Source organism: Tenrec ecaudatus, chromosome 9 (genome assembly GCF_050624435.1).
Source record: "Tenrec ecaudatus isolate mTenEca1 chromosome 9, mTenEca1.hap1, whole genome shotgun sequence".
Classification (NCBI taxonomy): domain Eukaryota; kingdom Metazoa; phylum Chordata; class Mammalia; order Afrosoricida; family Tenrecidae; genus Tenrec; species Tenrec ecaudatus.
This window is the reverse complement of record NC_134538.1, coordinates 86288567-86316031: the sequence shown is the minus strand read 5'-3', so window position 1 is coordinate 86316031 and position 27465 is coordinate 86288567. Positions and strand designations below refer to the sequence as shown.

General features: G+C 48.5%; 2 protein-coding genes across 3 annotated transcripts in view; one reads left to right on the top strand and one right to left on the bottom strand.

Annotated features, from left to right (window-relative positions):
* Window positions 1-11636, top strand: part of DNAH11 (dynein axonemal heavy chain 11) — a 319324-nt gene extending 307688 nt beyond the window's left edge. The window contains exons 77-82 of the mRNA XM_075557332.1: window positions 2239-2481; window positions 6752-6934; window positions 7016-7131; window positions 10024-10136; window positions 10542-10682; window positions 11383-11636. Coding sequence (XP_075413447.1) covers window positions 2239-2481; window positions 6752-6934; window positions 7016-7131; window positions 10024-10136; window positions 10542-10682; window positions 11383-11630 — 1044 coding nt within the window. The 3' untranslated portion in view covers window positions 11631-11636. The remainder of the gene's footprint in view (window positions 1-2238; window positions 2482-6751; window positions 6935-7015; window positions 7132-10023; window positions 10137-10541; window positions 10683-11382) is intronic.
* A 603-nt stretch (window positions 11637-12239) lies between these two features.
* CDCA7L (cell division cycle associated 7 like) overlaps window positions 12240-27465 on the bottom strand; it is a 39906-nt gene continuing 24680 nt past the window's right edge. Inside the window, exons 2-10 of one of the 2 annotated variants that reach the window (XM_075558319.1) lie at window positions 25767-25904; window positions 20540-20674; window positions 17873-18244; window positions 15614-15685; window positions 15338-15505; window positions 14600-14725; window positions 13559-13708; window positions 12978-13114; window positions 12240-12434 (exon numbers count right to left, since the gene is read on the bottom strand). In XM_075558319.1, the coding sequence (XP_075414434.1) occupies window positions 12404-12434; window positions 12978-13114; window positions 13559-13708; window positions 14600-14725; window positions 15338-15505; window positions 15614-15685; window positions 17873-18244; window positions 20540-20674; window positions 25767-25904 (1329 nt within the window). In that variant the 3' untranslated portion in view covers window positions 12240-12403. Of the gene's footprint in view, window positions 12435-12977; window positions 13115-13558; window positions 13709-14599; window positions 14726-15337; window positions 15506-15613; window positions 15686-17872; window positions 18245-20539; window positions 20675-25766; window positions 25908-27465 lie in introns of both variants that reach the window. The other variant, XM_075558318.1, reaches the window with a different exon arrangement.

The window sequence follows — 27465 nt, the reverse complement described above, 5'->3', positions numbered from 1 at the left end:
ATCACCACTCTAACAAAATTTTCTTTCATTGTGCCTTTTCTGATTGCTCTTTTGTTAAAATTTTCTCAATCTCCTGGCCATAATTCTCTGCTTACAGGTACTTAAATATACAGGGGAATGTTGTTTTTAAGCATTAACAAATGAAAACTTTCATCACGTTCTGAGAATGGGGTTTGTCGATATACTTGTGTTAGGGAAGCTGGTCCCCTCGCTGGGTCCCAGAGACCAAGTACGAAAGGGTTTCTTGACTATAATCCCCACGGCGCTGCAGTGCAGGTTCAAATCAGCTTTCCTCCAGCGGTCCATGTTTCTCCACTCCTATCACCAGGGCTCCTCCTATGGGCCCAGCAGGAATGGTGTGTGCACTAATCCTTATGGCAGCATCAATAACAGCCCCCAAATGGACACAGCCCAAATGTTTACCACCTGGTGAGGGAGCTTCAAAAGTTTTGTGGAAAAATTCCATTATCTGTTAATTCCAGCCTTCCTTGAACTTTTTGAAGCCATCTACTATACCTGAAATGGAATATTACTCAACCATAAAAAGCATGAAGTTTCCACAGCATAGGTAAATCTTACACAATATATGCTTTGGAGAGAAAGCCAATCATAAAAGACACATTGTACAATTCCATTTACATGAAATGTCCAGGTTTGGCAAATCTGTAAGAAAATTGATTAGCAATTGCTTGGTAAAAGAAGGTATCAGAAGTGACTGCCAACAGGAACGGGGTTTCTTTTGGAGACAGTGGAAATGTTCTAAAAACTGGTTCTGGCAGCTGTCCCAATATGAAAAGCCATTGAAATGTGCAATTTAAGTTGGAAAATGTTATACACATATATATTATCAATAAGGCTGAAGGTATGGAATCATGCTAAAACAAATTCAGAATTAAGATTAGCGTCAAAGATCCACTTGGGAAAATCACTGGTTGAGAGAATTCAGTGACTTAAACGATATAAAAGTTAACATATAGTTAGTTCATGGCTCACACTTGATTGCATGTGTGTCTTAAAAATTCCACAAATGGATGGCTGTAACAAATAAACTTCCTCAGTTTGGGAAGCTAGCTCATTCTTGTAGCTGTAAGCATGCATGTAACATTAGAATGTAGGGCACCTGCTCTTGGGGAGGTTTTCTCTGTGTCAGCTCCGGGACAATGAATGTCTTTGTCGCGTTTCCCCCTCTGTGGCCTGGTGTTCCATGGATAGCTATGTGCATTTTGGTATCACCTTTCCTCTGGGTCTAGGACAGTGGTTCTCAACCTGTGGGAGGTCCAACAATCCTTTCACAGGGGTCACCTAAGACCATCGAAAGACATGACAGTTATGAAGTAGTAATGGAAAGAATGTTATGATTGGGGGTCACCACAACATGAGGAGCTGTACCAAAGGACTGCGGCCTGAGGAAGGTGGAGAGCCACTGGGCTAGGAGGTTCTCAGCACAGACTCCCCGGGCCTAAAGGACTCTTCCCACGTGCAGCTCTTCTTTCTTGGTGGTGACGGTCCCTCCCCTCCTCTGTGCTTGCTTCTCTCTACTTCTGTCTCTTGCAAGAGAACAACGGTGCAGGCCACACTGCAGGGAAACTTTCTTCATAACAGATCAGGGTTGTTACCTGGCTAACACTTTGCTGAGTGGCTATTTCAAGCTGAAACTACCTTGTGTGGCTGGCTCCTATGAAAACCGATGTTGCTTTCAGGACGACAAACTGCATAAATTAATGTAAGTGTAAAAACAAGTGTAAAAACATGCCAGCAACATCCCGGCATGACGACGAGTATACTCATGGCGGGTCAACAGTGTGAACACTGTAAGCATAGCTAACCGTCACTAGCCTAGCTTAATTCTGCCTTGTTAACCAAAGCGGAGGTTGGCATTTACCGAACACCACCAACAGAATCAAATAGCATCAGATCACAAACTGAAGAACAATCGCACGATCCTGGGGATCATGACCTAGCCAAGCTGACACACATTTTGGAGAGCAAAGGCGGGGAACACAATTAAATACATGACTGAGTATGTCTAGCATGTTGCCCTGAGCAAGTTGCAGCGTTCTTTAAAATAGAAATCATGTGTTCCGAGGTTGGTTTGGTGCCATAGATAAGTCAGAAATCATAAAAAAAGCCATGCTACATTTTAAGAGTCTGTGATGCAACAAGTACTGCGCTGGGATCTTCTTGCCAGGGGGTATCAAAGTATCCACTTGCAGTAACCAGCTTTTCCTGTGGTTGAAGGTTGAAGATGAGCTTATGCTGGCACCAGGATTTGCAGGCCCGCCCAACCTGGATTACATAGGCTACCACCAATACATAGACGAGATGCTTCCTCCAGAGAGCCCAGCACTGTACGGCCTCCACCCAAATGCTGAGATCGAATTCCTGACAGTGGCGTCCAACACTCTCTTCAGGACCTTGTTGGAGATGCAGCCTCGGGGTGCACTCAGCAGTGAGGAACTGGGGCAGTCTAAAGAAGACAAGGTACCATCTCTTTTCTTTTGTATGAAGGTGTAACGTATAGACAAGGAATTAGAAAACTGTATACACTCAGGTAGCTTTCACCGAAGTCTAACTCCAGTCCATGTACCTTCTCATCTCCCAAAGGGAACCCTGGTCCCCTTTATATATGTCTGACTCCCTTTCCACCTATGTTAACATTTGTGAGATTCATCCATGTGACTGCATGCACCAATGGGTCACTTAAACATTTTTTCTACTGTATAAGTTTTTTATCCATTCATTTAGATATTGGGGTTCACCACCACCACCGTAATTCACTTTCATGAACAGCATGGCCATGAACATTCTTGTGAAGTGGGTTAGGATTTTATATTACACTGGAGAATTGCTGGGTAATATTATTAAGGAACCTTGCTCACTGCCCAGCCTTGGGCTTCTAACCACAGGTCACAGACTTAAATCTATCTACTGTCTGCCCCACATGCAGGATGAGGCTGTCTGCTCCTGTAACGATCCACAGGAATCTTTGGCAGTCTGAGATGGGATCGCTAGGAGTTGCAGTCAACTTGACAGTTTGCTGTGATCTGAGGTTATTTTACTGTGACTATGCACCCCGCGCTTTCTGAAGTGATCGTGAATACTCTCACCGGCAGGACGTCCAGTTGCTCCCCCCCCGTCATGCTGTTGGGCAAAAAGATCTATGTGGTTTTACTCTTCCTAGTGTGACGTGTCTAGGCTCGATTGCCAGTTCTTACCTTCCGGACTTTACAGGAACATTGTATGCATTCTAGATGTATTACAAATGGCTTCTGTGGCTTGCCTTTCACCCTCAATGTGTTTCCACTCTGTCATTTGTTGCAGTATCTTTTGAAATTATCATGAGATGCCAGCGTCCATCTGAAAAGTAGTGCTCTGAGGGTCCCAGTTCATGTGTGCATGGGTTTATTCCAAACAAAGCATGCTTAAACATGCCTCTGCAATCCGGGGAGGCTGCAGAAAAGTTCTTAGGAATTGCATCTGTCTTACTTTCAGTTTGGTGCCATAAAAAGTGCTTTTGTTGTTGGCTAAGGATGCACTTTGGTGCCTTGTAGCGGGGGTGGGGGACAACTTTGAGGTCAGGGCTAATATAAAATTGTTAGCAAAACTCAAGTGAACATCTTCCCAAACCAATGAAGGTTGGCAACAAATTTATGGGAATGCTGTCCTGCATATAACAAGTTTTTAGATGGATCGAGAATTTTAAAGGTTAGGGAAACCTCAAACAAATTCCAGGCAGAAAGGTCAGCTCAGAAGACTATGGGGACTGTTTGGGGGTGATGTCCGAGGGACAGTCCTGACATATTAAAGGAGACAGCATGTTAGCAAAAGGTTTTAAGAAAATTGGAAAAGGCCAGTAAAGTTACACTGAGGCATTTTTGTCCATCACAACAAAGCACCAGCTCATGCTTCCCAGGGAAGGGTTGTCCTGCAAGTTTTGTAAGGAAATCTGACTTCATCCAGCCGACAGCCCTTCTCTTGCCGCCTCTGACTTTTTGTTCCTCAAACTCCAAGAGCACTGAAAAGGATCCCTGTGTGTACCCATCAGAAGCCACACTGAGCACAGAATTCTTCAGGGAAGTAACACTACCCTCTGAAGCAGGCAGACCTGCAAGAAGGAAGTATGCCAAGAACTATTAGCTTCACATATGGATACTTGTGTTTCGCAAGTTTTCTAAGATGTTGCAGCAATGCTTTATGACTGTCCCTCCTATTAAATGCTCTGAGAGGATGGGAAGAGGATAGAGATGAATTCTTCCCTTTGTTCCCCCAAGTTACAGATTAAAATTTCATTTCTGATTAAATGTCAGAAACCTGAATAATTGATAGATTTTTCCTGAAATAAATTGGCCCTTCTCTCTCTTAAAAGTATTTCTCAGGACCGGGCTGACAAGGCTTCAGGTTGTTGGAAGTCACTGCCCATTAGACAAAATTACTGTGAGGTCCCAGAACCTTTCAGTAGCATTTCCCAACATTTTTCAATCATTTCTTGAAAGAAGGCCAATTGTGAGGCAGTTGTGAGTGTTTTCAAACTTGGTACAGCATATTTTATCATATATGCTAATATCTTCTCTAAGAACTTCCCATTTTTTTTCAAGAAAATGAACAAGGTGTAAAATGACTTGGGGGAAAAATAGTAGTTAATAGAAGCAGATAAATGGATACAATAGTCTTCTGGTTTTTAAACCAGAAGCTGAATTTAAATCAGAAATCATAAACTGAGTAAGGGTGCTTTACTTTATCCCACACAAAACAGAGGTAACCACAGCCATTTACTGACTATTTATGTGCTGTGGAGCCCTGGCTCTCACGGGCTGGGCTGTGATCTGCAAGGTCAGCAGTTTGAAACCACCAGCCCCTCAGAAGGAGAAAGAGGCTTTCTACTTCCACAAAGAATGAGTCTCAGAAACTCACAGGGACAGCTCTATCCTGTCCTATGGGTCACTATGAGTCAGTATCAACTTGATGATATTGTTTGGTTTTATTTTATGCTAGGCACTAAAAAAAACGATTCACAAATGTCTCATTTAATCCTCAGTGGCTTTGAACGATATCGGCACACATGTTTTATAGGTAAATTTGCCAAGCAAGATCACATAGCCAGAGAGGGAGGTGCAGTGGCAGAAAGTAAGTCTGGCGACTCCCACAGCTCACGGGGGGGCTTCTCTGCTGCACTTTCAGGCTGCCTCTGCTGAAATGAGGCTACACTTTCAACTTCAGACGAATCATGTGCTGGGCTGCACTTCCAAAGTGTGATGTCAGAAACTCAGGCAGTAATCCAAGGAGGCAAGGAAAGGAGGCAAATCTGGCCAAGACTGAAGACAGGCAATACTTTCCAATCCTGTGATCCATCCAGTTATCTGCTGGTCTTACCAGCTCAGTGAGGCTGAATATACAGAATGGGGACATGGGCGGACTGTGTTGGATGGCATATTTTCATCGTTGGTGTATAAACTTTTTATTGCTCCCAGGAAATTACAGAAAATAGAGGCTCAAGAATCTTAGGATGTGCTGGTTAGAAGATAGAACCAATCACCAGCCTTCGTTCATGCGCCAAGCCTTTTCCGTTCACCTGGCTTTTCGAATGTGGGTGTGCATGTTTTCTAATTAGCACAGTAGGGTAGAGTACCTAAGTACTGGCATTCTGCCTCCTCTGATCAGGTCCTTACATACCTGGAAACGTACTTAATGACAATTATAGCCCTTAATGTAAGAGTAGCTCTTCCCTGTCGAGATTTAGGGCTCGCAGAGAGGAAAGGTTGCTGGCATTTGAAGAAAAGCCAACAGAGCCCCCGTGCCCTCTCCTGGGAAACAACCCCTTTGCGCTGTTGAACTTAGAGACACTGACTGCAGGGCAAACTGGCTTGAGCACCAAGATCCAAGTTGAGTCAGCACGACTCCCAGGGCATACATGAGTAAAGGAAGCTATCCTCAGGGCACACACACAAACACACACCCTTCTTTTCTCATCAACTCTTTGAAAATGTGTTTTGTAACTTGGTTTTCATGTAGCCTCTCTCTTGCTGTCAACTTGCCTTGCAGGATCTCTGCCACTGCCCTGTGGCATGTTAAGTAATACTTGTAAGACATGGCACAGGCACAGAGCACTTCACTTACCCAGTGAAACCCTTTTTAGTCCAACTACTCTGTAAAGGAGCGCCTTCATCCCCCCCATGTTACAGATCGGGAAACAGAGAGGGATCACATGAATGACATAGGTCGCAAGTGACAAAGCCAAGCTTCAGACTCTGGTGGCTTTGGGCTCTGTGGGCAAAATCACTGCCTGCCTAGTATGGGCCTTTCTCCATGCCCAGAGTTACACAACTATATTCACTCTCCTCTCTGGGAATAGTTTCCTGTTTTCCCGGAATCGTTATTCCATGCTGTTCGTTCTCCTGCTGAGAGGCTTCCCCAGTGTGCAATTCCAAGCAGCTGAATTCACAAGGTCCCGGTGCCCTGAAGCACAGGGCATCCCAGGCTGGACTCTCAGCAGTCAGCGACCCTTAGTACAGGGCAGTCCAGTCTGAAAACTGGGCAGCTTGAATTGTTCTTGGTTTCTCATCCAATCTTGTAACTCCCTCCTTGGACACTTCCCCTCATCAATGGACCACAGAAGTCACAGTGGTGTCTGACGCATATTTGAAAGCTTACTTCAAAAAACGGCCCCGACGGCCGAGACATGAAACAGAAGGAGCTAAATCTCTGTGTGTGTGTGTGTGTGTGTGTGTGTGTGTGTGTATTTGCATGGTTTCAGGTTAAGGGTGTCTTGGATGACATTTTGGAAAAACTTCCAGAAGAGTTCAACGTGTCGGAGATCATGCAGAAAACCTCAAATAGAAGCCCCTACGTCCTTGTTTGCTTCCAAGAATGTGAGAGGATGAATATTCTCCTTCAAGAAATCCGTGGGTCGCTGCAACAGCTGGACCTTGGTTTAAAGGTAAGTCAAATCAGGGTTCTGGAGTCGGGGCATCCACAATGAACGGCATTCGCTCACCGTGCGGTCCTGTCCCCATGCAAGGGCGAGCTAACGCTGTCTCCCGAGATGGAAGCCCAGCAGGCTGCACTGTGTTACGACGTGGTACCCGACACGTGGGGCAAGCTGGCGTACCCCTCAACTTATGGCCTGGCTCAGTGGTAAGCTCCCCACATCCTCACTGCCCCCACGCTCCCGGGCAGCCGTCTCGGTTGCATTCTGAATTCTGCCTGGAGAACGGTGAGGGCTGTGCTATGGACGTACCCAGATACTTGTGCCAACTCTGCAGCCAGTTTCACGTGAATTCATTTCAATGTCAAAACGCCCTTGGAAATATCCCTGGCTCTCTGCCTAGATTTTTTCATCTAAAGAAACAACAAAAAATGGGATAACTGGAACCCTTATTGTCTAAAATTGGCATGAAAGGCAAAATGAATTTGCTCTCATGTCGTCTTATATTTTCCAAGACAGTGCTAGCTTAATGCTATCTCATATAGCCAAGTTTTAAAGGCAAGTCATATGGTCTGCAGTAAATAAAAGGTGTCGCCAGTCCGTGAGTCCAAGCACAGAAATGTCACCTGGCCAGGGGCAGAAACTCCGTTTACTCAGGGCTAGTGTAATCTCCGGCTGCTAGTTGGCTGTTTCGGGTCTCTACTCTTTCTAAACCATTCTTCCACAAACCAGAATGTACTCTACACCTGGAGCTGGAAGGTCCTGTTAGAATCCCATAGCTGTGCACACTGGCCCTCCAGCACCTGTGTTTGAGAATGACATGCACAGAGGAGTCAGAGATGCCGTGCGGAAGCAGCCACAGCTGCCAGCAAATAGTCACAGTAGGTGAACGTGAGCCAACCTCTCGCTGGTCTCCGTGCGTCAACACTATAAATAACCCATGTCAGATTTCAGGCTGCTGCTCAGCCAAGCCAGTCAGTGCCACGGAGTCAACTTGGCCTTCCCTTTGTCCCTTGTTGTGTGCATCACTTCTTCATTCCAGGTCTTGCTTACTGGTTGACATTTAGCAGGGCTTTGGGGGAGGTGGGGGGGGGGTGTTTAAGAGATCACCTCTGCTCAGACTCTTAAATTTGAGGGTTCACTGGGTCATAGAATTCTTATAAACAATCAGTACTTCCTTTTAGAACTTTGTTGTTATAACTCAACTGTCTTATAACTTTCAATGTACCTGATGACTCTGTACTTCCCATTTCTTCCCAAATAATCTATTCTCCTGCAATTTTAAAGACCGGTTATTTCCTCTCAATGTTCTAGTTTTTTAGGTGGGCATTTGTTTAATTTTAAAAGTTTCTTACCAGGTCCTGTGTATGGACTTAAATGAAAGCAGCACCTGGTGTTTCCACTCTGAAAACAACTCACCCTGATTTCCCTGAACATGGCCTCCTCGGCCACTACCCATTCTCTTACCTGTATTTACAGTAATGCCTCCTAGATTTTCAATCTTTGTCTCTCTCTGCTATATAGTCTAGTAGATCTTTATTGTACCTTCAACTGTTTGTCTTTTAACTCAGTTATATTTTTGGTGTACAATTTTTAGTTCTAAGTTATTGATATCAAGGGTAGAGGAAATAGCATATTTTAGTTCTATAATTTGTTATTTTTATCTTCCTTTACCTATAAGGATGTTAAACATAATTTAAATAGACTCCTCTATTTCTTGGGTTTAAAACCTTGTGGGTTTTGTTTTGTTTTTAATTGCTGTTTTTTCATGCCACCTAGTCTGTTGTTTTACACCTCAGTGATAGTTCAGCTGGCTATAAAAATTTCAACACACTGTAGGAGGAACTTTATTGGTGTCATTCTAGTCTCTTAGTGATGTTGTGAAGTCTGTAGCTAGCAGGATTCACGTCTTTGCTGGGTATCACAAGAATTTCTGTCTCCTAAAATTATGACACATATTGCTTACTCAGTGTTGATATTCCTTGGGCAAATGCTCATCAATATACACATTCAAATACCTCAGGAAAAGATGTCAGATTTTCTAGAATTTTATTTAGCACCGTTTCATTAATTTCTTAACTATGAATTTCCCCCTAGTTTTCTATTATTACTGTTCTGTTTTTATTTCTGTAATGGCTTCTCCTCCTTCTTCCCCAAAATAATGTAGTTTCAATTAATTTCCTCTCTTACTCTATCCCTAATTTCTGAAGCCATGTTCACAGTCAATCACTTCTAACAAATCCCTCTGCACATTCTACTGCCTCTGCTTACCGCCGTTCCTGGAAACTCTGGTGGCAGCCCGCCCCTCTGACACACTGGTCCTGTGTTCCCCTTGCACCTGGGCTTTTCAGGTGCTCGTCAGCCGTACACACACACAGATCACCTGTCATCCATTGTGGTTGTGGTGCGACTCACAGCTACCCTACGTATAGATCACCAAGAGCTACCTCGTTTTCTGCAAAAGAGGAAGGGCCCTCAAGGAGATGGATTGGCACAGTGGGCTCAACAGTTGTGATGGCCCAGGACAGGGCAATGTTTTTGTTTTGTTTTATATAGAGTCACTGTGAATCGGAGCCCACTTCACAGCACCTAACTTTCTATACTTCACACCCTTTCTTACTTTTTGTGGTAAGAACTGTAAGAGATCTGGATGTATGAAAAGCTCAAAAGGAAAACAAATGAAAAAATCCTAGCCCTTTAAAGGGACAACATCCTACAGATCCCCAGGCAACGATCTTGCAAACCGATTATGTAATTCTCCCTTCCTTCTGCAATTAGCCCAGCGGACACAGCAATGGGCTCAAACAGCGTTTTGTGTGGTACACAGGGCTGCTGTGAGCAGGCACCTTCTACAACCTGCCATTAACAAGGAGCAACCCTGGTGATGCTGAGGGTTAGCGCTAGGCTGCAAGTGAAAGGTGGGCTGGAACCTGCCAGCCACTCTGCTAGAGAAGGATGCATGTAGCGCCTGCTTCTTCGGTAACAATTCAGCCTAGAAAACCACCTGGGCAGTTTCACTTTCACTCTGTCCTGTAGGGTCACTCCGAGTCCAAACCGACTTGATGGCTACAGGTCTGGTTTGTTTTTTTTCTACTAACCAGGTTTAATGACCTCCTCTTACGGTGCCGAGAACTGGATACTTGGACACAAGACCTTGTTCTTCCAGCCGTGGTGTGGCTCTCTGGCTTCTTCAACCCACAGTCCTTCTTAACAGGTAAGGGTTGGGGCAGAGCAGGCCCCGCCCGTGCCAGCAGCCCACACCCGTGGCACAAGTTCTGCCCAGCTTCCCAGGTGGCTATTGAGCAAGCAGGGCAGGTAAAGGAGTGATGAAGTGGGCTGGGATATGGCTCACTTGAGCATCAGGTTCAATAAAGCCCATAGGTAAAGAGTCAGACAGAATATAGCTCTATGGCCCCTATATGGTCACTGCTGCAGACATCAACAGGCATGGTAGCATTTAGGGGAAACAAACTTCATGTACAAAAGCAGTGAGAGGTAGCCCATGGGATGTATATAGTACGTCAACCCTTGTGCAGGATTGTAAATCCACAACCTAAAATACGATGTGGAACCTGAGCCTCGTGCCCTCCTGACTTCCTATCCCTCACCTCCCTAAAAGCAATCATGCAGACCACAGCTCGGAAAAATGAGTGGCCGCTGGACAAGACGTGCCTGACCATTGACGTGACCAAGAAGACGAAGGAGGATTATGGCCACCCACCGAGGGAAGGCGCTTACCTTCACGGGATCCTCCTGGAAGGTGAGGTACCCAGGCCCTTTCGGACGGACTCAAGGTGGTGCTCGTCCTTTGCCATGCACAGTACCCGCCACTAGAGAGCACGTCTTTCACTCTGCCACTGCCACTATGCAGAGGCCAGGATGTGAGTGTCCACAGTGAGCCACCTTTTGAGGCACATGGGTGACAGCTGCCACTTAATACTTAAAAATCCGAACGTGCAGCCAACCCTAGAGAAGGGCCCCTATGGGAGGAGAAAGCCTGTCTTTCCTTAAGGAAGCGGCAGCGTAGAATACCTCACCTTGTGGTTAGCAACCCACCAGGGCTCCTGGCAGTGAATACAGTCATCACCTCTAAGAGGAGGAGCAGGGCACGCAGTATTGTCCAAATTCACTTTGTCTCGGGGCATTTGGTCTGCAGGCCACCTCCTGAAATGTGATGTGATCGCAGTCCTTGCCAAGATGTTCCTTCTCCTTTTAAAGTAAATGCCAGACCCAGACCGCTAAAGAACGGAGAGGAAGGCACATGCTGTCTGTAAGTGACTGTGCTTGAATGAATGAATTTCTCTTGATTAACATAGGAACATTGAATTGTTAGATACACACTCTAGAACTATAAAGAGCCAATCCAGGAAAGACCGCCAACAAGTTATAACGTGATAAAAGGCAGAACATTTATTGCTAGAAACATGCCTTACAGTCGAAATCCTCTTGTGTTACCACAGGTGCCCGATGGGATGTGCAGGCGGGGACCATTAGCGAAGCCCGCCTCAAGGAGCTGACATCCACGATGCCGGTGATCTTTGCGAAAGCCATACCCATGGACAGACAGGAGACCAAGCACACCTATGAGTGCCCCCTGTACAGAACCAAAGCCAGAGGCCCCAACTACGTGTGGACCTTCAGGCTCAAGAGCAAAGAGAAGGCCGCCAAATGGGTTCTGGCAGGTGTGGCTCTGCTGCTAGAAGCGTAAGTGGTCCTCACACCCTCTCCAGGCACGAGAGGCGTCAGCGTCTCCAGCTATGCAACGTGCAGTAACTTACATGCGCATTAATTAACTTTGTTAGAGAGACATCAGCCTTAAAGAGAAAGGAAGATGCTGGAAGCCAAAAGCTCTCTGTTCCACCCAAGTCTCCCTGAACATGCATGCACACCAGTCTCCAAAAGCAAGGTAGCTGGAAACCCCCCTCATGAAGCGGGACATAGTGCTTGCGGAGAGTAACATCTTTTAAAACATCTTTTAAAGCAGCTGGCTCCAGGACTCGGAGGTCTTGGATGACGAGATAGGACGCTCCTGCTGGCCAGCAGCGCTCTGAGCTTCCAGTGTCGGTAGATCATTAATGGTCTACTTTTGTTCAAGTTTCAATAAAAATATAACTCTAGAATTCTATGGTTAATTGCACTTTGTTTAAAGGAAAACCAGGCCTAGAGTTCAAACTGTTTAGGACATAAAAGATCAAGGCAAGAGCTGCTTCTAAAACGTTTTCTTGTGACTTCCCTGGGTTCTCTCTCCCCCCCACCCCCTTAAATTGTGCTTTTCTCATAGGTATATACTTTTAGCAATTCAATATATACAAGCAGGTATGTATTAGATGCCTCTGCTTTACTCTTTCCTGAGAACTCTTCTGAGACATAGACACTCTACAAAGACTTTCTGTATACAAACACCGTGGTAAGCGATCGTCTCAGGCAAAAGAGCATGGCAGGCGCTGGAGGCAGCAACAGTGAGGTGAGTGGTCTTGGGGCCTAACGGCCATCTCCGAGCTGCTTCTGTAAGCTGAGGGAAAGATGGGAAGTGTGAGTTTTGGAAGTAGTTTGTCAGAGTGTACAAAGTGTGAGGGCTGCGGTCTACCTGAAACTCGGAGGCCACCCCCTCTCTCCTTGTCCATAGGTGGAGAGAAACAGTTGATGCCCTCGGCTACTACTTTATGTAGCACGATTCTGCCCTAAACTTGCACTTCCTTACAAATCATTCTCATAGAATTCGCTACATGTGCAACTGCTTTAGACCTTTCTCTTCAGGGAAAAGGCCTAACACTCTGCTTCTTAAAGACCCTCCAGGACTCCGGAAGTGTCAACTGCTTGGGCTCTTTGGTTTGAGAGGATGTCTTTCGCCTGCCTTGGGCTCTTGCTTCCTACCATAAGCAGAAATGATTGAAGACAGGTAACCAACCATTCCTAGTAAGAGTAATCTCAGCATTGAGCTTTTCCAACTGGAAAGGACAGCACTCCAGGTGCGTTCTAGAAATCACCCAGGAAGCAAGGCAGCTGGTTTCCCTGCTGCCTGACCCTGGGGCTGCAGCCTCCAGGCCAGACTTACCTCTCCAGATACTCCTTGACGTTATTGTAACCGTAAAACTTGGCCAAATGAATGAGGATCCCTGTGGCACAGCGTCCATCGCGCTTCCGGCAGTAGCTGCAGTTGCAGATGCCCCGGCAAGGAGGACACACCCAATCCTAAGACAGACAGACACACACCAGTGGGCATGTGCCCCGAGTTGAGACAGCGCCTTGCCGGGATTCTGATCACATCTGGGGAAGACCTCTCCAGTGCTGTCTACCCTGCATAGCCTCACTTCGCAAGCACAACACAAGGTTAGTTCTATTGCAGAGGGAGCTTATGTATTCAAAAGGCTAGGTTAATTACCTGAATTAACAATGGTTAAAGCTCTTATATGGAATCTACGTGTATCAGACAGCAGTGGTAAACAGCACAAAATCTTCCCCTGTGCCTTGGATAGCTTGTCCCGTTGCCAAAAGAAACTCTATTTCCCATTCCCACAACCTGAAGACCAAAAACAGAGCTGGCAGCGACAGGTCCCCAATAAAGGCTGTGAAGGAGCCCCAGCTATGGCTTCCTTCCCTGTCACAAGAGCTAAGAAATGCAAGCGTCATTCCTACCGGGTCCAGGAGAGCAGATCTCACATCCTCCCCATAGCGGTTCCGCAGGCAGGGTCCGCAGAATTGTCCACGCACTCCCCCGCAGCCCTGGCTCCGGCACACCGTCTTCGTATCGATGGTCTTCTGCCGACACTGGTGGCAAGTGTTGCCCTGGAAGGAGGAGAGCAGCTGGACGTGCGGGGAGGGCCACAGCTGTCCCTTCCCCACCAGGTGCCTTCTCGAATCGCGCGAACTCCTTCTCCAGTACAAACTGGAGCCTGCGGGGAGGAGGTGAGCCACCTTAATTCTAAAGCCAGAGAAGTGTGAAGGTGGCTGTGGCCGGGAAGGACCCCCAACTAGCCAGCGGTGAGCTCCCTCCAAAATGGCCTGAGCGTCTGGAGTTCTACCCTAGTGTGAAATCTGTTTAGTGTGAGCTGCGACTGTTCCTGTGACGAAGTGGGGCAAGCACCGGAGAAGCACACAAACCCTCCCCCCTCTAAGTGAATGGCGACAAACTTGAGCCCAGGCCCAGTCAACTGAAGATATAGTTGGCTGCTTTCTGTACTTCTATGAGCAAACAATCTACATACAGATGGTATCAAACAAATACCCAAATTAAACTCACTGCCATCGAACCTATTCCAATTCACAGTGATTCTTCTTATAGGACAGAGTAGAACTGCGCGTATGGTTCAAAAACCTTAACTCTCTGTGGGAACAGAAAGCCCTTTCTCTTGGGAAGCAGCTGGTGGTTTCAAACTGCTGACTTGGCAGTTAGCAGTCCAATGCACAACCGATACACCACCAGGGCTCCTGGATAATAGGTAATAGCATAATAATAGACATGATATGCACTGTGAAAATAAACTGCATTTCCCCAGAGAGCCTTCCTGTAGGAAGTGTCTGTACTGAGCTACCTTCTGTTTGGTTACAGCCATCAACCCACCCCGACGGTGCAAGACATATGCCCTGGCAGTTTACACACAATGTGAGCCTCTAGAAGCCAAGGCCTCGGCCTCTCGAGCCAGCAGCATGCAAGCCACTTGTACACTATTACGTTACCAGAACTTTATCATATATTTTATCTCGGACAGTGATGGCCACATTTTCTAGGTCCTCTTCCGTGATGTCCTCCACTGGCCGGAAAGAGGAGGCGCGGCGACGCCGTCTGTAGCCCTGGCACCGGGCCTGCGAAAGGAGCACAGGCAGAGCCTGGAATCGGGGATTCTGTGTGGTCCGAGACAAAACCATAGATCCGTGAACGCCCACACCACCGCTGTTAACCATAGCCCGCTGCGGTTTCCTCTCAGCCCGTCAGGGGCCACCTGCAGAGCTGCTGCCAAGCTTCCTTCTCAGTGAGGCGAGGCCACGTAGCAAGAAGCTCGGGTTTGCTGGCTTTTAGATTCTGGAAGGTCAGTTGAATTAGACCAAGTAAATCTCGATTAAAAGAGCCACAAAGAGAAAGGGTTCAAAGTCACTCCCGGCACACGGGGCATTTCAAATGGCCCCTTCTTAAATCAGGGCCAGGGAGAAGCCAGTGTGCATGCCAACACACGGGGGCAAGGAGCCACAGGGATGCTCCCCAGCACAGCTGCAGTCAGGACGCACTGTGTGCTCTGCAGACCAGAGTGTTCCTCAGAGTGCTCCCAGGACCACCACTGTTGGGGGGGCTGGGGAGAAATTCACGGTCTGTGGCCCCGTCTGAGCAGAAACTGCATCAGCCCCTGTGCATTTTCGGGGGCCCATGGGTTGAGTATGACTGCTGCCACCAAGAATAACTAGCTTATAGTCAGTAGTTACCCCACTGATGGTCTTCCTTCTTCTCAAACTGTAAAGCTCTTCTGCAAAGTTGGCAGCCGAGACTGTGAAGTTCTCCAGGGCAAACTTCTCGGGAGGCCGCGCGCTGCGGGTGGGGTTGGTGCGCCGCTGGATCTGCCCCTCCGAGAAGGCTCGCCTCGAGGTCTTCTTCTGAAATTGAGAGCACGTACACACACGCATGCACTTGCTGTGACTGGAAACCACCCAACAGTAGGTCAATTTGAATTAGCATCTGTAGCTGCAAGGGGTTCCACTTACCGGCGCGGAGCTTGGGGTTCTTACTGGGAAGAAATCTGGCATAGAATTCAATTCCGCCAAAAGCTGAGCAAGCTGCAGGGCAAAACGGAAGGGCCACAGGTAAACATGTCTAGATCTACTCCATCTGACACATCACATGTCACTTTGGGTGACACTGTACCTCCATACTCATTGTACTTTTAACCTAAATTTTAAAGAATTTCCTCTCCAGAGGCAAAATGCTGACATGATTTTATATAAACTAACAAAATATACACCTGTTCCTAAACTATAAGGGGAATATGACTTGGTAAAGCTGGTCTGGAAATGCAGTGGCCTGGTGGTGCCCAGCTCTGAATCCTGACCACTAGTTAACGGGGTGGCCCTGTTCACCAGCACCTGCTTTCCTCATGCTTGAAAAAGAAACTCCTGGACTAGGTATCTACTCCTGCTGGCTACTCAGCTCTCCAAAAATCAGATTCTTTATTGAATTTCTCATCAATAAAAACTTACAAAAATATTGCCAAATAAACACGATAGGGAAATTACTGACCAAATGACGGGCAGAGAAATTGAATTTGGAATCTTTTGGGTTTCAATTTAAAGAGCCCTGGTGGCACTGTCGGGTAAGCATTAGACTGATAACCACAAGGTTGGTGGTTCAAAGTCACCTTGGGAGAAAGCTGAGGCTGTCTGCTTCTATGAAGATTGACAGCCTTAGAAACGCTATCGAGGGTTGGAAGGGATCAGAGTGGACTGGATGGCAGTGGTGGTGACTTTCCATTCAGACACACCTATGGCATCACTGAAAACAGTAAGTGTGGTTTTGCTGCAAAGTCTACTGGAGCCATCTTTTTCTCATGACAGTGTTGTACTTTGACAGTTCTTACAATATTTCAAACTACTTACGTGATACTGTTACAGTGAGTCTGCACAATCTGCTCGTGTAGACCTTGCTTTCATGGGCATGCAGAGAATAACTCACTTCATTGCAACACTCACTTTAGTAAGGTGGCCTGGCACTGAGCCTGCACTAGCTTTAAGGTATGCTTATACACACACAATTAGATTATACCCATTGCCCTCTAACCAATTTTGCCTCACAGGGACCCTACAGGACTAAGTAGAACTGCCGCAATAGGGTCTCCAGGGCTACACATCTTTAAGAAAGCAGACTGGCACACCTACCTTCTTCTTGTGTTTGAACTGCCAACCTCTCAGTAAGCAGCTGAGTGCTTCAAGCACTGCACCACCAGGGCTCTGGATTAAATAGGAACCTGGCGGTGTAGTGGTTACACATTGGGCTGCTAACCACTTGCTGCTCTGTGAGAGAAAGGTTTTTCATCCCTGTAAAGAATTAAGCTTCAGAAATCCACAGGGGGCAGTTCTACCCTGTCCGATAGGATTGAAATATATCAAAATGCTAACCAATAGTTATTTGAACAGTGAAATTAGTTTTTAATTCTGTATGTGAAACCAAACTTATAGCCATCGAGTTTTCCAACTCATAGTGACTCTACAAGACAGGGTAGAACTGTCCCTGTGGGGTTTCCCAGACTGTTAATTTTTCACCTGAGTAGAAAGTCTCACCTGTCTCCTGGGGAGTGGCTGGTAGGTTTGAACTGCTGACCTTGCAGGTAGCAGCCCAACACACAACCACTACACCACCAGGGCTACTTCAATTCTGTATACACAGGACAGTAATGAATGAGTCTCAACAATCACCTTATCAGTGACTGCTCACATATGGGGAAAACCAAACCATGCAACACAGATTTCACCCTCTTCTGTTGCTGCTTGCTATGAAGACTTTTTACAGTCACAGTGAATTAAAACTGCCTTCCCTTGTATTTCTAGACTGTTTCCATTCCTTCACCTTAATGCCTCCGAGCCACACCTGTGCACCCCCACCAAGCAGCTTCTAGAGGGGAAGCCACCTTCCTGTGCTACACATTACAACCCCCACCTCCTTAGTCGGCTTCCTTCTGCTGGGGCTAGCTCTCTCAGGCCCACCACCACTCTCTCTGCTTAGAGTTTATCATCAACGAACAGTAAGCGGGATTCACCATGACCCTCTTTGGGGAAACGGAACATCTCCTAAGCCAGAGTGATCATGTGAGGACTGCTTGGGCCTCTGGCAACAGGAGCGCACATGGGCACAGCACATTTTCGTGGCAGAAGCCATGCCAGCAGCTGCTGTACGGACACGGGGGCTTGGTGAGCTGCTGCACCGGCTGGTCAGAGCCCACCGCCAGCCCCCGCCCTGGCAGACAGCCTTACCATGGCCTTGTTCTCCTTGATGTTCATGGTCCTCTTCAGCAGGGCATCGGAGCTCTCCTGGTCCTCGTCCCTGGAGTCAGCCTCCGACTCCGAGGCAGAATCTTCCCTCTGCTTCCTCTGTCTGCAGCGCTTCTGTCTGCCGGGAACTGGCTTTTTATTGTCCTGTACGCACGAGCTCGAGCGCGGCCGCTCAGGGGAAGTGAGTTTCTGATCGGACTGACTTGCCACTTTCTTGGTGGGGAACTGAAAGGCTACTCGAAGGCCAAAACTGCTTCTTCTGGACCTGCTCCTTCGAGGGGTGGCCGCCTCTTCTTCCTCTTCCCCGCTCTCTACAGCTGTTTTGTTGTCATCACTAAAATCTGAGTCCATGCACTACCAAAATAAAGACCGAAGACATCATCTATCAGAGACCTTTGGAAGAGATGCACAGAACTGCCCTGACATCGCGGTGGGGTGGGGTGGGGTGGAGGTGGGAGGGAATGAATCGGCGACCGTTTCTCCTCTTCCATTACTCATTTCCTCCGAGCTATCTGGCTAAAGGCAAAAGAAGCCTGCTCGAGAGTAAATGCAAAGGGATGTACTGTTCCCCACCCTCGTCAACCCCACCAACAGACCCGGGTCCCAGCCCAAGCACTGGCTTCCAGCAAAAACATCGATGATACACCCCCTCCCTCCCCCAAGGGCCAGCCCCACGACTGGGAGAGTGCTTCCACACAGCTGCCCAGAGGGTGAGGACAATGCCTCTGCTCCAGAGAGATCCTGCCACCTGTGCCACTGGGCAGGCACTTGGGATGACGGGCAACAGTGCCAATTTCTCACGCCGGCATGCCCTGAACTGTTAAGATACAGCACGTCTCCCAATCCTTACCTTAAACTTACACTCTGAGGCACCACAAACACCCAAGCCTTTGAGGGTAGTCTAGTCACCCCCACAGAAACACAACATCCTTTGAGTAACTAGTCATCACTTAGCTAAAGAACGGAAGGCAAATCACTACGAGAAGATGATACCCATTAGGGTTTGGAAGGATCTTAGTGTCTTGCTGGCCAGAACACACGAGTTGCCTCACAAACAGCTGCTGATAAGAGAGCCAAATCAGACCCGGGGCCAAGGGCTGGCACAAGGCGCAACTTCTATTCATGGAAAGCGCCACCATCAAGCAGGCAGCCTACCATTAGGGCTTTCACGCCCCAAGCCCCCTCTAGGAAAGATGAGGGGCGCAACTCAAAGGGCAGCCGCGGCTGCTTTAGACGTCCATGCAGGGTCCCTGCCAGACGCTGCCAGGAGGGTTAAGCTCCACCTTGTCTCCTGATGCAGAAGAAAGTAGCATAGGTCATTTGGGGGACACAGTACGCTTCCTTCAGCCAGCACAGAACGTTGTTACACTACATTAAAAGGCAAAGTTGTTCTTGGAAGTTCCCCTGCTCACCCACCAGTGGAGGGTAAGCTGGCCTAACCACATGGAATAGGGAGAGAGAGGAGCTTGCGAGGAGTCCCTTACTGACACAGTGCTCTGAGCAGTTCCCTGAGGAAGCCACGCCAGCCCGGAATGTGGACGTTACAAAGCGTGTCGTGTCACATCAGGAATGCCTTGTGAATGCACCCTGAGTGTTGGTGAGGATGAGAGGGAAATATGGAACCCTTGGGCAATGCTGGTGGGAATGGAAGCTGGGCCAGTCCTGGGGGAAGGGTCTGGCCGTCCTTCAGAAGCTAAGCCAAGAATACCTGCCACATGACCCCACAGCTCCATGCCAAGCTCCAAATAGCTGAGAGCAGAGACTCGATAAGAGGCTGTACACCAAGGGCCACAATGGCGAGAGGCAGAGGCCCCTCCGATCTCCAAGAGGCCTAGACACAGTGTGAGGTAAGCTTATCACAAAGTACTATGTAGTAATAAAGAGCAAGCAGATTCTGACAGACACTACAGCATGGATGAATCCGGAACACATCGTGCTTAGGGGACAATCTCAAAGCAATCAATATTAAGATGACATATGCAGAAGAGGCAAATTCACAGAGACAGGTTCGCTGGGACCTAGGGCTGGAGAGAGGAGAGGCGAGAGACAGCATTATTACTTTGTGGGGACACGGTTTGCATTCAGGTAAAGAGCAAGTTGAAAACGATAGTGGTGAAGATAGTTGCATGGCTTCATGAATGTTATCAACGCCAATTCAGCTATACACGTGGAATATGGTCAAACTGGCAATTGTACATATCTTACCAGAAGGGATTTTAAAAAAAGAAAACCTTGTGAAAACCTGTATCACAGCTAAATTGTTTTGCCTAATTGGCCTCAAATTTACAGAACATTACTTTACACATAACAAGTAATAACAGAACCTGTTTCACCAAGGTACAATGAAAAGATTTTTTTAAAAGCAAACAAAAAACAGTTCAAGGGCATCTGCGGTAACTTCCCTGCTCGGGGCAGGAAGAGGCAACTCGGATATGCCTGGAACCTCCACAGCCTCAAGAAGTCAAGGCAACAGTGGGCTGGTGGCCAGAGTGGCAATACTTTATTATGTCAATTTACATATAGGGTAAATATGTAAGAGAAAGCAAAATCTTTTCATTTGTGAAACGAGTTCTTACAAGTACAAATGCGACTCAGGAGGCAGGACTGCTAAAACGGTTCAACCCACACCACCGACATCAATCATATTACCACTCTCTCTGAGTCACTGTTTCCAGTCGGATCACTCTGGGGAAATCCTTTGAAATCTTCCATCTCCGAGTCGGTGTCTTCGACGAAAATTCTCCTCAGCTTCTCCATGAAGTGGTTGGAACGGAAACGGACATCCTGCTCAATTAAAACACACAGGCACACACACCTCTTGGAAAGCTGACCGAAATGGACACCCGCGCAGAGTGGCAGCGGGGCTCTGGCCCAGTCAGCTCCTCCAGTGACTGGCAGGAGATGATGGAGTCCAGCATCTCCTGCCAAGACGGCCAATCAATCACACAGAACAGGCTCCCGGGACAGGCGCCTACGAGCAAGGAGGCTGCCCTGTGCCGCGTGCCTTCCCACAGCCACCCCACACCTGAGACGGGCCCGAGCGGGTGGAGACAGGCCCCGCGCTTCACTTTCGTCACGTCTCAAGACCGAGGAACTGTCGTCACAAATAGCAAATGTCCCAACGGGTTGTGGCAGGGACTGGAGCTGTGCGGAGACAGCTGCGCCCACAGAAGGGATGGCAAGCTCAGGCCCCCCTCCCTCCCCAGGCCCGAGCTCCTCTCCCAACCTGGGCAGCAAGGGAGCAGAAGGTGTCACGTGACTAACTCAAACACGAGAGGCCATTTCCAATCACGCCTGTCTTCTTCCTGAATCACTGCCTAGCTGCCATCGAGTGAACTCTGACTCGGCTACCACCCATGTTCGTCCGTGGAATTCCAGTCCAGAGAGCTGTCAAGGCCGTGACCTTTAGGAAGCAGATTGCCAGGACTTTCTTCCTAGCATCTCTGGGCAAGTTCAACACTGCCCACCTTTCTGTGAATCATTTAATCACGTAGTGCGTGATGTGCTGGGCTGCTAAGCGCAAGGTCAGCGGTTTGAAACCACCACCCTCTGCACTCCTGTAAAAGGTTAGCCCCGAAACACACGGTTGGTTCTACTCTGTCCCAAGGACGGCTAGGAGTCAGAATTGACTGCAATGGCAGTGACAGAGGGAGGGATCCAAAGGACAGGGTGCGTTCCTGCGAGCATTCCTGCGAGCAAAAACGAGGAGAGCAGCAGAAGGGAAGGGGCGCCCACCAACCTGCCTCCCCTTGCCGCCCGCCATGCTTCATGCAGGCTCTGTCTGTCCCACTGACACCCTCCCGTGCCAGATATAGCAATGACCCTTTGTCGTAGCAACACATTTGGTTGAGAATTTTTATCTCCCCCTGCCTTTCCCTGACTTTAATTATATACTTCCTCCAGCTCGGATAATCTCTGGGGAAAAATAGATATAATAGACGAGTGGGAAAACTTACAGGGGTACACAGAAAGAAATGCCTACATCTAGCATTTTTTTAAGCTTAAAAATGTCTCCTATGAATTATTATGGGTAATTGGAGTAAGTTCGCTCAGAGCTAAATTACTCTGTTCCTTTGCTGGTGGCTGTGGTGCAGCTGCTTGGAAGGAAAAAAAACAAAGAACACACATGCACAAACAGAAGTTTGCTCAGAGTGAAACTCGGTGTGCTTACAGGAGACCAAAGTCGGCGTGCCCAAGTGGAGGGCAGACTCATGCAGCTCCTCCAGGCGGATGGAGAGGGAGCAGGAGTGGTTGAGGATTTATGATAACGGACGGGGATTTCTGCTGGCTCCCGAGAAAGCCTCGTGTGCAGGTAGAACCCGAGCCAGTCCCGGTGGCGGTTTGGGGATGAGCAGTTGCTGTAAATTCGGTGTCACTGCCAAAGCCCTGCCTAGGGCGAGAGTCAACCGGCCAAGGTTCAGAGCACAAAGCTCCAAGCCTCGCTCTCAACCCTCTGAACAAAACTGGTGGGGCAGCAGCAGGCCGGGACAAACCCACTAGCTCTGGTGGCCAACTGAGACACAGAGAAAAATCTAGCCACAGCGTCGGCATGAGGCCCGCCCTCCTTGCTCCTCACTCCGGAGGTACAAGCACTGCCATTCACATGGGACCGCACGAAGAAAACCACCCACTCCGCGCTTACTCGCTCGCCAGGCCTTGCCATTTCACCCCTGAGCTCTGAGCCTTCCTAAGGTCCCCGGGTAGCACACACACATTTTGGCTGGGCTGGTAACCAAAACGGTGGTGGGGTGAACCCATCCAGAGGCACTAGGGGAGAAGCAGGCCCAGTAATCTGCTCCTAGAAATATCGCAGCCTCCTATAAAGCATCTGTACCCCATAACACAATGGGTCTCCCAAGTCACAGCACAATATCACCCCAGTAATGAAATCAAGGCTCAGCAGCATGCTGCCCACCTTGGGTGCCTACATCTACCTGATGGAGACTGCCAGCAGCAGAGCTGCAGAGGAGTGAACAGAGGCAGCTGCACTTCTCCCTGAATACTAGTGTGACATCAATTACCAAAGTGGACAGCTAAAGCCAAAGACAGACTGGCACCCATGTCATCTCACACACACACACACACACACACACACACACACACACATACACGAGCTCCTTCTGCACAAAGCTGGGGCGAGGGGGTACCTAGTGCTTGAAATAAGAGGGACAAAGGATAGTGTCAGTCAGAAAAGCTAGAAACCCCCACTCAAGTATGCGGTCCCACCCTTCATGAAGCTTCCAATCAAGAAGGTAGCCATACAGGCCCACACATGACGGTCAGTTTTATAAGACAGGCCCAACAAGCAGTGCCAGGGAGAATGAGATCTAGTAAGATTTCCTGGAAGAAGGTGCACTTGAACTTGGCCTGGGCAGGGATACCGAAGTCCATCGAGTTCAGCCTAACTCATGGTGGCCTGATAACGGGGTTTCCGTGACTGCAAATCTTTTGCTGACAGTCTCATCTTTCTCTTGCAGAGTGGCTAGTGGGCTTGAACCATTGACCTTGTGATTAGCAGCGCAATGCCTAAACCACCAGGACTCCTTTGGTTGGAGATAAGAGTTGTACAAAAGCAGTGAGAAAAAATGCAGGCAAGGCAAACTGCAGGACTCAATGATCTCAGAAGGGGTCGAGTTATGTATGGTACAAGAATAAATCCAGCGCGGGTCTGCTGCTGCACTGGGATGAGGCACCTGCCAGAAATCTGACTCCACACGACAAGCCTATGTGGTCCCAGTAGAAATGTTTCAGGTGACTGAATTTTTCGGATGTAGACCACCAGGGCTTTCTTAGGAGGTGCCTCTGGGTAGTCCTGAACCTTCAAGTTTCCACTGCGGTAACTGCCTGTACCACTCAGGAATGCTAAGAGGTGAAACCCAAACCCACTGCCATCAAGTCGATTCTGACTCAGAGCCACCCACAGGAGAGAGCAAAACTGTTCCGTGGGGTTGCCAAGGTGATCAGTCTTCATGGGAGCACACAGCCCCACCTTTTGCCTAGAGGTGAAGGTGCCCCTGGATTTTGGATATCCCAGCCCAGATGCTCCAGGTGTGAGATCCAGGGGAGAACAAAAGTCCCTGCCCCTTCCCAGGAAGGATAGGGATGAAGTGACAGCTATACAACAAGGACGTGGCACTGTCCCCGCCACTGTGTAGGGCAGGCTGGCATCGGATGGCGCTGTGAAGGGCAGTTTGACCACGTAGCAGAAGACGTAGTCATCCCCCACCAAAGGAGCTGCTTCACTGTCCAGTGGTTTCCTCACAGTAGGCTGTGTGCTCAGTGCTTCACACAGCACCCTACATAGCTGACAGAACCCCTCAAGGTAGGTCTAGGGCTCCACCCCGACCGCCTGGCCAGGGTGAGATGGAGAGTTACAAGTTGTGAGTACTGAAGGAATGTTCTTTGTCAGACCCCAGGAGGAATGGATGGAGTTTCAGGTAGCAGGGTGGCAATGGAAGGGGAACAAGGGAGGGGTGGGGATGGAGTGGATTCCAAGACACTGCAGATGTTCCATCAACTCCTGGATGGGGGTGGTCAAGGGGAGGGGAAGAGGAGGGGTCAGCAGAGAGATGAGCCAGTGTAGGAGGGACAATAAGAGGTCTGCTCTTCCTTGAACAATGAAGGCAAGTCAGAAATACACCTGCGCCTTCAGAGAGAAGCCAAGCCACAAACAAAAAGAAATGCAGAGGGAATCATTGAAGCCAGGATAATCAATGAGATCGCTCAAGGGAGAAAAGATCTGCAGACAAGATCCTGGAGGACATCCACATTCAGGGGCAGGAGCAGGTGGAGATGCCAGCCAAGAGCAGATGGTCTGAGAGAGGACCAGACCAACAGGCAACAGTTGGGGCTGGTGGGGCCAGAGCTACAGAGATGTCTACAAACCTGAGGACCAACAGGGTCTGGGAAGGCTCCTGGTGACCAAGGAACGGGCATCTCCAACAGGGACCAGAACGTGGGAACACAGCCTTTCAAGCCATTACACAGGCACTTAAAACAAGTCACACCAGTTGCCCCTGAGCCAGCTCCAACTCGTGGCAGCTAGTGCAGGGCCGAGCTGTTTCACAGGGTCCACAAGGAGCAATCGCCAGGCCTGTTCTCCAAGGGGTCTCTGGGTAGAGGTTCAACCGTTCCAAAGCCGAGCGTTTAGACATCTGCACCACCCAGGGACCCAGGCAGGCACTTTCCTCGGTATAATGAACAGCTTCCCTCCCTGAAGCCGGAGGGTTTAGCATGCAGCCTCTCAAAGACGCTGCGGTGGAGGGCGAGCGCCCACAATGAACTGGAGGAAAAATGCTTAGGTATTTTGATTGGCCGTGCTACCGCTAAGGCATAATATAAACCTCCAGGAAGCTCACTCTCGGAGAACAGAAACTTGTGTCTGCCACAGATCAAAGTCATTAGAGAAAGAATAAGGTGCTCCCCCCGCCGTCCCGAGAGGGGGGCCGATGGAATCACGCGGCAGGACTGCCAAGATGCAATTGTCTCGCGGGAGCCACACGCCCTGCCTCGCCTGCCTCAGAGCGGGCTACCGCCCCGCGGGGCTGGTCCTCCCCTGCCAACCACGTGGGCGGCCTCTGAATACCACCGCGCCACGGGCTGGGGCCCTGATGGGGCTCAGAGAATGCATTTGATCACGTGAGGTCCTTTTATTTTATTTTTTTAAGAAAAGAGAAAGTTTATTGTACCCATAAAAAAATATCAAAGCAGCAGAAAGCGCATTAGGCACGCTCCCGCATTTCTGAAAACATGAAGGTGTGTTACACGATAAAACACCCGGCAAGTATCATGGATGGCGGCCACGCTCCGATAAATGAACATCCGAACCCAGGAGCAGGCCTCCAGAGGGGCACACCTGCCTGAGAGGAGGCCATACCTTCTCCTCCAACTCCAGTGAGTTGAAACTGCTGAAGCTCTCTTCAGAGAGGGTTTCCATGGGAACATCATCTCGGAAGCCAACAAACTCTTCATCGTCACTGGGGGCGTTAAAAATGTCAGCCACTTCTTTAGGTATCTGCTTGGGATTCAAAAGAGACAACATATAAAACCATAAGCCAACCTAAGCACTGAGGGACCCTTTCTGACGGGATCAGAAATCACCATTTAGTAGCTGTATCCACCTGCAGGGTACACAAAGCCACTACTGCACAATGACCCGGAGCAAACGGTGCTTCAGCCGGCAGCGAAAATGAAGAGGAAGGGCAAGCGGAGAACAAGGCTTTTTCAAATCCTGAACGTGAGGACAGTGAGACCGCCGCACGTACCCCAGACAAAGTACCAGGAGAAACCAGTCCCTGCGAAAAGACATCATGGTTGATAAAGCAAAAAACTCAAACTCTCCCCCCACCCCCCATCAAGTCAATTCGAATCAACGTGACCCTACAGGACAAAACTCTGCCCCTGTGCGACTGCTGAGACGTTAACTCGTTGCTGGAGCAGAAAGTCTCTCTTTCTACCAAGGAGTGGCTGGTGGTTTTGAACTGCTGTCCTTGTGGTTAGCAGCCCCATGTGTAAGCCACTGCACCAGATAGAGAATTTCTGCTGACCATTACCTTATGGTTCAGCATCCCGAAGTCACTGGATAAGAGGAAGTGGACTGACACGGGGGCCTGCAACAATGGCCTTAGGTGTAACAATGACTGGGCGTCGCAGAGTCAGGGAGTGTCCTCCATGGGTTGCTGAGTCAGAACTGCCTGGGCAACCCCTAACCACCACTACAAAAGCATATCCACATCACAGCACATGGCCGGCCACCTCTAAATAGAAGCCACGTGTGGGCTCTGACAGAGAGAAAATAGGGCATGGTATCTGAAAACATAGAGTGATCTTTCCTTTGTCTTTTTTGCACTCATCAGTGGACTTGTCTTTAAATGTCATGCAAGCATTCTGGGAGATATTAAGCTCCTCTTTTCATGCATAATTTCCACCTATCAGTCTTCATTTGCTAAATCAATTTAAGAACTTTGGGACTTAATTCCTAGAGAATGTGTATGCTCTGATGGGCAAGTATTCCCGGAGCACATTGTCAGCACATTTGACTCTAACCAAAATGTATTTGCTCAGAGTTCTGTTTTGTTGGTTGGCCCTGTTTTCCCTCGAGTTGAACTGCGGGAGGGCTCAAGCCCACAGGAAGTTGACTGAAATCTTCAACTCGAGGCACCACTTGTCACCATGTTTTCCTTCGCTCTTTCACAACATTAATTTCAGCCAGAGGCATTTGCTTATACTGTACTTACCTCATTCTGACCTAGAAAAATAGCAATTTAATCTGATCCGTCTTAATCCATATAGAGCCCACGCTGTTGAAAGTAATTTGCAGACATCATATTAACTCACCCCACAACCCTCCTTCCATGTGCATTTCCCAGGAACAGTGGCATTCTCCTACAGAACCACAAAGCCACAATCATTCCTAAAATCAGTAGCAGGAAGTCTATTATATCACCTCCTGCAAATCCCTATTTCAATGGCTGCACCCGGCCCCTGCATGGCTTCTACCACCTCTCTTCAGGGTAAGGAAGAACAGCCATTCATACAGGTTTAGCCACTGCATTGGGTTGTTACTTTTGTAAAAC